Here is a 9,989-nt window from a genome sequence, read left to right as displayed (position 1 = left end):
GCGCATTTTACATATGACACACAACGACACAGGTAGATTCAGACTAAAAGTAGGTCAGTTACAGACGACAGGTATTTTTTTCGTCAACGAGCATGCTCAAAACACCGGAAGTTCCTAGGTCTAACTCCTAATAAAAAAAAAACTAATGGTAGCGTTTGGAGTATAAACCTGCTTATGTTTTTTTTCAACCTGTCCATGAAAATGGGCATTTTGAAAATTCTTCTTTGTTTAAGTCTTCTACTTTGTGGTAGGTATACTTTAGAACAGGCCTTTGAATCATTGTTTTTGTGTTTTAACAACTTTTACCTCAGTTGGTACCTTTTTAATAATAGTCATCTAATCTACTAGACTAGTATTTACCTTTGAAAAAGGTGACACTTCCGTGTTTTTAACACTCTTCATGTCGTAGCTATTCTATATAGAGTAGTTTATTTAATCCGGACATTACATGAATTAGGACACTCGCTGTTTTTTGTGGTAATTACATCTTTATTTTGATGTTTAATATGAAACTAGTGCGCTGTATAATGTGCTTGTCCATTTTCCAATGATTCTAACCCAATTTCCTTCCATTTAGCTATCTTTTTATGTAAGAAAAACGAATTTCAAATTTGTATGTCAGGTTGTTTTTTCCTATGTTACCAGGATGACATTACTGTAACTTTACCTCTTCCTAGGGTTAACACTAGATATTTTTTGATTGGCTAAGTCTTTGCTAATGAGCCCGGCAATATATATTCTTGTTTTTGGAGCTGATTTAGGCTATTTAATTCATAAGCCAAGTTGTTTGATTCCATTATAAAAATAGGATGTTTGAATTAAATTATGATTTTCTTACCAAAATTTATTTCAAACAGCCAGTTTTGGGCATCAATGTTTATATTATATTTGTTTTCTGTATAGAGAAAAATGGGCAAATGTTTGGAGTGAGCTTGGTACATTGAATGAAGTTACTAGATAGATCTAGATTTATATAGAGAGAATATAGAGTATTATAGAGGATTCAGCTATTTAGGCAAGAATGGCTATCCTAACCTGTACTATACTACAAAAGATCATCTGTATTAGAAATTTATTAAATTAATAAACAAAAAACACAAACATTCAACACACATCTAATCATGCAAACATAAAATGTCTAAAAGTCTGTGTAGTAGTCACTATCCCAGTGACCTAATTTTGGTAGAAATCTTAATGATTTCATGTGAGGGTCTATGCCTGGGGATCTTAAAATTTAGTTAATGTTAATATAGAATTAAAATCCGAGTTTATTGATGCCTAAATATAGAGACTGTCTGAAATAAATTATTGTGTCCGGAATCAAATAATTAGGGTCAAATTTGTCTGTATTAAATGAAAACACATGGCCTCTTTGACCTTAAATATAATAACAAATATAGGTTAGGGGTACAAATATAACTTAAATTAAGGAAGATTTTGTATAGGCCTACTTCGTTTTCTTTTGTATGTTGAATCATTGTCAAATAATGCGCTGTCAAAGTACAACTTTGAAATTTTGGCCTATAGGTGTCCGAATAGCATAAACTACTCAAGATAATTCATAATACAAGATCATTCCTTATTTCAAAACCAAATGATTATAGAACAATTTCAGAAGAAAAATAGTTATGAATTTTCATTGTTTTCCATTTATGTCCAAAAATGGCATCTGATCTAGATTTAGATCTAGATCTAGCATTAAGCTAAAATATTTCTGAAGTGAATATATGAATAAGAAAATGCTGATACCTTTGATTGAAACCTAAAAACAAAAGCATTAATTATTATTGAACAATAATTAGATCTATTTATATAATTTCATTCTTTAATACATTATATTGCTTTAGATAAGTTGTAAAGATGAATCCTAATCTCTTAATTTTGTTGTGTTGTATAAAAACTGAACTAAAGGTAACAAATTTGATTGTTTGTTTCAGTGAACTGTGATGACCCTAAAGTGAACATTATTGAAACAGATCCACCTCTAGATCCAATCTCCAAGACCATCATATCAAACCAGGATAAAGATGTGCAGCTGAGTTGTGTAGTGGAGAACAAACCTTTGGATGTTGATGTGAGTCAATTTAGTAGAACAAACTCATATAGCAAACATTGTACCTTTAGATAACAAACATAGAGAATGATATGTTTCAAATGTAATTATAGGCTAAATATGTATCAATAAAAACTTTGTGCATCAAACCCATAGATGTTGCTTTAAGAAGACTAACATTCTATGCATTTGTGTATTGTCAAGTAATTTTAAAACTTCCTTTTTTTCTTTTTTTCCCAGAGATATTTTAGTGTGTGTGTGTGTTACCTTAGATAACACCTTTCATATATATAAAAAAATAAAAAAAGCAAAGAACAAATCCAATAATACAAGTTCTAATGCTAAAAATTAAAAAAAAAAGGAATCTGAATCAAAATATTGCCCCAAATGGACAATGTTTTTTTTTTTTTTTAACAATACAGAACTTAGATAATTCTTTTGAGAATTAGTTTCTAATTGTTACATTAATATCCTGTTAATTAAAAGATTCATGACTTTTAAGTAATTATTTTGTTTATTAAACAGGTGCAATGGGAATATCAGACCAAAAACTCCAATGCAACTCTTGTGCCCATTTCTACCGGCACTAGATCATATGATGCTTTTAGGTGGGCTATCGACAACCCGTCCCCCACAACATGGCGTCTTAGGATTCAGAACGTGCAGTTGACAGACGAGGGAATATACAGGTGTAAAGTTCAAGTCCAGTCACAGAACTATGTGAAAATGGAAAGAGAGCTTCGTGTTGTCAGTAAGTTTATTATTTATCTCTGTGTGAACCTCAAACTATAATTAATTATCATGATTTGATTTAATGATAAATACTATACAGTATTTGGCTTTATCAGTTAAATTCACTTGTTTCTAAGTCTTGTGATAATTAGAACTGTTGTGCCAAATGTTTTTTTTTAACACTTCTTCATTTTGATGCCAAAAATTTTTCCAGTGTTAAGAACTCAGTATGTTTCAATGGTAGCTACTTGTATAGAGTTATGTTCCTATCTATAGTTCAACTACTGCTAGCTTACAAGCTCGGTATCATTTACAAAGGCAGCGAGATACACATTTGAGACGAAAAGAAAATCCTGTGCCAAGGACAGAAGTAGATGACAAAAAGAAAATCTAAATTGACCACTGGTGGCAAATGGTTATGTCTGCACTGGATGTGGCAAACTATATACATAGCCACGGGAAATACTGCATTCCTCATTGGTCTTTAGACTCAAAGATAGCCTTATTATAATGTGAGGATTTAAAAAAAAATTTTTTGTGAATTGCATTCAAGATAATATTTTAAATATTGCAATTAATTCAATGTAAAGTACTTAGTCATCAATATAAAATTTATCGCATTTTCATTCACTGAGAAAATATAAACTGTTGATATTGTGCGCAAAGGTGCACACGTTCAATGTAATAAAGTGTTGTTTACCGCCATGACACTAATGGTAGTTATTCGTTTATTATTGACTGTGAAATTAGATAATAATCAACATGGTGGCAGCGGTCATTACAAACAAACTTAGGGAACAACAATTAAAGAACAACTCATCATTCCCTGTGACCAAGGGATCAGTTAAAGAAACTAACAAGATTTAATGACTGTGTGTCTTAGTGAACTATTGAATGTTGATTTTTAAATGTGATATGTTTCATATTCATTGAAGTGCATATATGTATGTTATGTTGTTTATGTTAGTTGTGCTTTTTTTTTTATGATACTCCGTGAAATGTTTTATTTATTTTTTTTTTAAAGAAAAAGGAATGTTGATATGGTGCGCAAAGCGCACACATTCAATATAATAAAGTATTGTTTTCCACCATGACACTAATGGTTGTTGTTTGTTTATTGCTGACTGTGAACCTAGATCATAGTCAACATGAACCATATTCGTTCTACAAGTAAAGAAGGTCAACAACAATTCAACTTATTTAAATTATTTCCATTTTACAGTGAAGCCCCAGATATCTGATCTGGACACTAGTAATGACATGACCAAAAATGCAGATGACCCAGCCAAGCTGGAATGTTTTGCTACTGGTATACCTAAGCCTTTAATCAAGTGGACCAGGATGGCCGGTGAGCTCTTACCTAATGGAGGTAAAGAGTTTCAGGTATGTGAAATCCATTTATTTTTTTTAGAATTAAGACCCATAATGTATATCTAAACTTGCTAACATTAAATTGTAGAAAAATTCATTTATCCTTTACTTAATTAGTATGTTATTCATTATCTGTTGATCAGGGTTAGTATTGCATTTTTTAAATTTAACACAGATTTTTTTTTTTTAACTATAAGGAAAGATGAAAGAGTCATTTTTATAATACAAATTTTTTTTGTATTATAACTAGGTTATTTTGTTTTGGATTTGAATTTGTAAAAAATGTAAACTATTACATATTTGTGGTCACTCTGTTTAGAAGACTTTGTGGCAAGTGCAGTGATTTCTTCAATTTAGATTGAACTTTTTAATCTATGTCATTTCAGGGTAATGTTTTGACTATTGACCGTATCCAGTCCAGTCATGGTGGTGTCTACAACTGTTTTGCAGAGAATTCTGCTGGCACAGACTTCCGACAAATTAGGATCACAGTTAACTGTAAGACCTTCTAATGTTATTTTATTAGTAGCATAAGTGCATATATGTGAAATGAATGCTAAACAAATTTATAAAGTATATTGTGTATTGGCCTCCCTTCAGTCATAACAACTATGGTTCATCTTGGTTTCTACAGGAATTTTTAATGGTTGGAATGATGTTGTCCAGCCCACACAGCAGTCCCCCCCCCCCCTTTCTACATAGCTGAAGTATATGTTACATATAAGATGGCAGCTCTAATTATTTTTCAAGCCTAATAAAGACACAAACCATTTACTTTTCCCCAACTAATGTTAGGTATCCATTATAGCTGGATGGACGTGGTAGGGTGGCCTAAAAATCCTGAAATTCAAAATCCCAGTCTTCACAAACATTCAAGCCCAAGACCCCTCATTTCAGAAGCCAAGCACTTTACCACTCCACCACTCAGTAAATGGGAGAAAATTATGTGTCTGGTTATGTTTTAGTTGTGTTGAGTGTATCTTCATTTGGAATGATACAATTTATGTTTCCTTATGCTTATAAAGTACAGCTTTAAAATTAAAAAAAAACAAAGAACAAATCCAATAATACATGTTCCAATGCTAAAAATAAAAAATAAATTACATTAGAATCATAATATGTAAATCACAAAAAAATATATATAAAGATGTCAAGTTCAACTGTAATATGATTTTTACAAATCAACCTTCTTCCTTATATGACTTCACATTTCCTTTATTATTATCCTTTTCCTGAGACACTTTGATGATATCACAAGAATATCCCTACCACTCGTATTAGATTTTTGTTACATTTTCACTAGTCTAAGCTCCCTTTGCTCTTGCTGTAGTTTTTGACATTTTGATGCTGAAAATAAATTCAATCCTTTAATTTTTAAATTTTATCTTGCAGTTCGCCCGGAGGTGTACACTGGCTCACCTATTGTGAAACAAGCCGTTGGGTACAACAAGGCTCTTGTTTGTAACATCAAAGGTTATCCTGCCCCTGCTCCTGAACAGATAGCCTGGTCCAAAGAAGGCAGACCAGTTTTTTCTACTAGCAGGTTTGTTTTCTACCCATTGAGTAGATTTTTCATTTCTAAATATCCACTACTCCCACTCTTTTTTTAATAACATTTTTTCTTCATAAACAGATGTTTTTTTTTGTTTTTTTTTTATTTCTTGTGGTTACTCCTGAGTTATCAATTTCACTCAAGGGATGTAAACTTCATTTTGACAAATACTAAATAAATATTAATCCATTAATGGTCCAGTTCTGTATTAATTGTTATTAAAGCTTGTTAAATGTCTGAAAGGAAGAAAGTGATTAACATTTTAATGAAGAAAAATAATTCTTTGCTTGTAAAAAAATGTTCCAGAACTGAGATCCGTAACATACCAGGTGCTTCTAATAGAATCACTAGTATCTTGGTTATAAGGGACATCCAGCAGTCTGACTTTGGAAGGTATCAGTGTTCTGCTGAAAATGAAAAGGGATCAAGATATGTAACAATGGAACTACAATGTAAGTCAAAGTTTTTTATGTCATTGTTGTCAACACTTTCATGGATAATGGAGTGTTTGTATCATCAGGCATTAATTTAGTGGGTTTTTTTATTCTTTAAGGTATTTTATAACATAAGAAAATTTACCCCTTTCAGACCTTGTGCAGTATGGGGCAGATGATGTAAAGGTCATCTGTTTCTGTGGCCCATGGTTAATGGGGGTGTCATGTAGCCAAAACAATGACCAACCACCTTTACTTTTCCCCATTAAGTGTCAATTACTCAGGAGAGTTGGATGGACTCTGATTTGCCTTAAAATTATCCTCCTGTCTCTCAGTCTCTGACGTCCTCCTTCAACTCCCTGTCATCAGCTCTATGTATAACCTAATATTCTTACTCAAGGTCACATCAGAATTCAGCCAATACAAGCATGCACACACATGCACTCAATACAAATTTAACTTTGAATGTTGTCATTTTTTTTTTCTCATTTCAGCTTCTCCTGTTCCTACGGCAGACCGTACTGGAAGTATCAGAAATGGTGTCACCTTCTTGTCATTCAATTTAGCCACGGTGTTTATGTTAGTAACTGTCATCCTGTTACACAATGTCCAACTACACAGATAGAATGTGTTTTTTTTTTTTTTGTGTGTAAGTTTCCTTCCCCCTCACCCCATCTACACTTTTTCCCAGTTCTGTCTTTAAACATTCTCATAATTATTGATTTAAATTGACATTATTATTTTTGTGTGTAATTTTATTCGATAGATGATCAGCTGTTCCTTCACTTCAGGGAAACTTTGGGGGAAAGGGAGAGGCTGTTGTACTAGTTCACTGTTTGACTTGTAGGTTGTAATTCAAATTTATTTATTTTTATATTGAATTGAGTGTCTTAGTTAATCCAAATCAACTTTTTGAACATTAATTTTGAAGCTATAAAGCTGAGCAAAAGTAATTAAGTTCTGGTATTATTATTATTTCTTTTTAGAAAAACTAGAAGGAAATTTGTAACAAATTTAATAGTAAAATTATGGTATCAAGTAACCTTGAAATATAGATCTAATAGTTTGTATTTTGTGAGGATGGTCATGAAATGTTATAGAAGTCAAGCAAATCTGTTCTCTGGATGCAAGTAATGGTGTAAGCAAAGATCTCAGGATCACTGTGGTTTTCTTTTTTTTAATGTAAATGTTTAAATTTTTTTTTTTCAAAACTTATAGCTTATAAAATATGACTTATAAACAATTGCTATAGCCTAACTTTTTTAAAAATAATAATTTAAATGATTTTTTTTTTGTTTTGCTAAAACACCACTAAAGCTCAATAATACATTTCACGATTTTTTTTCAGGGAACACTTTTTTTTTTTACTTTGTGTTTAGCCCAACAATTTTGCTGTGAATAGCTCTGGGAGATTTTATTATTAGACTATATATTTTGAGACTCCTTGTACACTTTTCATTTGTCTTGCACATGTCCAAGTGGACTGCTCATTCTTGTGTGTGGAAATGGATTATTAGTTGTGTCTATGTGTGTGTGTGTGTGTTGCATGTGTATGTGTACATGCCTCTGACCATTATGTACATAATCACATATATATTAGTACCTAGTTATAGATTTTAAACTTGTTTCATCAAAATTGACCATCTTGTGTGTAAATATGTTACTTTGAACACATTCCAACTCAAGTCAGCAGCTATTTTTTTAAATTATCATTGAGATTGTAATTTACTTCCCTCTACACATTTCTGAGATAGGCTAACTTTGTTTCACATTACTCTGATGAAATATAGATCTATTATTTTAGGGATAGAATTGAATGTGTTTTTTTTTTTTGGTTCTTGAATACCTTTTATTATTAATCAAATTCCTTGATACCCTAGGACCATTCCAATATACTATTAAAATGCAATTTTTATATGCAAAATTTCCATACATTTTTTTAAAACTATTTGTTTATCATTTCATATTTAAATCTTTCCATATTTTATAAAATAAGTGAGCAGCAGGTTTGTTTTATTCTTGTACAGATTTTTGTTCGATGAATTCTTCTTTGTCTTGTTTATCAATTACATTCCTTTTTATATACTTTGCATAATCTATACCAGTGCCAGGTTGCAGTACTAAGTCTTTAAAATAGACCATCATTTTATGAATTCTAAATTTATTGTATGTTATGTACAAAAGAAAATGTTTCATGCAGATTTTAGTTTAACCATCATGTCAAGGCTCTGAAAAGGAGTTGTTATACTATGATAACAAGGATGTCACAAAGAATTTTGGCTTGTAATAAGAGTTTAGGTTTATTTTTGAGTGACCCAAGAGCTTAAATAAGTTGTATGTATATAGTAGCCTATAAGATATTATCAGTTTATATGAAAGTTTAAGATTTGTATACATAAAAGGATGAGAATATTTTTGTTAGTTCTACTGTTAACATGTTTATTATGGTACTATTATATCTAATTTTTTAAAATAAAAATAAACTTACAAAAAAACATGTCTTGCATTTTGTGAATTTATAATTACCTTGTGTTTCTAGCGCCCCACAAAGATCCTAGCTTTGAGGTTAACAGACAACAGTGTAATAAAACTTCCCTAACAATCTTGGATTACATATGATGGACATACCATATTTTACACATTTAAACATTCAGCCATTATTCTAAGCCAAAGTGGAGAGATTGCAGGGTTTTCAATCATTCAGCCATTATTCTAAGCCAAAGTGGAGAGATTGCAGGGTTTTCAATGTATGGGTTCTAGATCTATTGTATGTTGCAATTAGCCCTTAGAGGATAACTTGGGAGGATTCATTTGTACTGTACATTGCATGACCAAGCCAATGACTTGTCTGAGGGTGGTGAATGTTAAATTAAAAATTAAACTATGGCTTTTATACAGCGCTACTTTCATGCTCAGAACGCTATGGTCTAATCTCATTTTTGAACCAGTTGGGGGAGAGGGTATCTGGGAGTAGGTTTTCCATGCTGCCTTTAGGCGCTCAGTAAACACAACTATAGTTGGGTGTCGAACCTCGAGCCCCCTTCATAGATAGCCAAGTTCAAACATACTTTGACCTCTCGACCACGCTTTCCCTTCTGGGAAGACTCATACGAGCAAGCTATCTCAGCATTGCCCTTTAGTCTGTCTTGCCAACTTAGTGGAGGCACAAGGAAAACTGTTTAGTTCCATCTACACTATGTGGATTTAAAAACAGTGGAGATGTGAATGTTTGGGAAGACAGCTTTAGGCCTACCATGTGGAGAGTAAAAAAAAAATGTTTTACTTATTTCGGATGTTCCTTCAGAGTTGAAGATAATTACTTCCTAGTCCAAACCTCCCGCAAGACGACAGGGGATGGGAGCGGGCAGGGTTTGAACCCGGGACCATCGATAAGTCAGAACGACAGTCCAGCGTGCAAACCGCACGACCAAGCAGCAAGACAAGCAAATTATCTCAGCAGACAAAGAAAACTTAGTTAATGTATAAAGAATGGCACAGTTCTACTTTCACTTCAGGAATGCAGACAGAATCTCTCTCCAAAATATGTCTCTACAGCCACATTAAGAAATGAGCCATAGCAGTCTGACAACTGAAGACTATCAACATTGCAAGACCACCCCCCACACATCCCAACTCAAATGAAATGATCATACCAGAAAGTATCTATCAAACCTGTTGTTAAATCCCCCATTGAAAAGTTGCCACTTATTAAAACATACAAAAACTCAATAACAAATTGTATCAAGGCAGAATTAGTTTATTAAATCAAAGGTAGGACAATCATATACAAAGTGGACAATTCGGACTGTACTGGTATATTTAAAAAGTACATTCAATGGTTACTGTG

The 9,989-nt window shown here is 32.3% G+C and overlaps 1 protein-coding gene across 1 annotated transcript; it reads left to right on the top strand.

Moving 5' to 3' along the window:
- Positions 1-86: 86 nt before the first annotated feature.
- On the top strand, positions 87-8,637 carry LOC106055283 (protein amalgam-like). The gene is made up of 8 exons (XM_013211472.2): positions 87-247; positions 1,938-2,074; positions 2,579-2,804; positions 4,008-4,168; positions 4,543-4,654; positions 5,549-5,699; positions 6,015-6,160; positions 6,637-8,637. The coding sequence occupies exons 1-8, from the start codon at positions 175-177 to the stop codon at positions 6,765-6,767; spliced, it is 1,137 nt and encodes a 378-aa protein (XP_013066926.1). The 5' UTR covers positions 87-174; the 3' UTR covers positions 6,768-8,637.
- The last annotated feature ends 1,352 nt before the right edge of the window (positions 8,638-9,989 follow it).

This window comes from Biomphalaria glabrata, chromosome 14 (genome assembly GCF_947242115.1).
Source record: "Biomphalaria glabrata chromosome 14, xgBioGlab47.1, whole genome shotgun sequence".
NCBI classification, from domain to species: domain Eukaryota; kingdom Metazoa; phylum Mollusca; class Gastropoda; family Planorbidae; genus Biomphalaria; species Biomphalaria glabrata.
Note: the sequence above shows the minus strand (reverse complement) of the source record. Positions and strands in the feature narration are given on the sequence as shown.

Excerpts from the sequence above, each read along its gene's own strand:
- LOC106055283 (XM_013211472.2), top strand. The coding sequence starts at position 175 with ATGTTTTTTTTCAACCTGTCCATGAAAATGGGCATTTTGAAAATTCTT. Across the intron at positions 2,075-2,578 it reads ACAAACCTTTGGATGTTGAT|GTGCAATGGGAATATCAGAC; the intron begins GTGAGTCAATTT and ends TTTATTAAACAG. Across the intron at positions 5,700-6,014 it reads CCAGTTTTTTCTACTAGCAG|AACTGAGATCCGTAACATAC; the intron begins GTTTGTTTTCTA and ends AAAATGTTCCAG.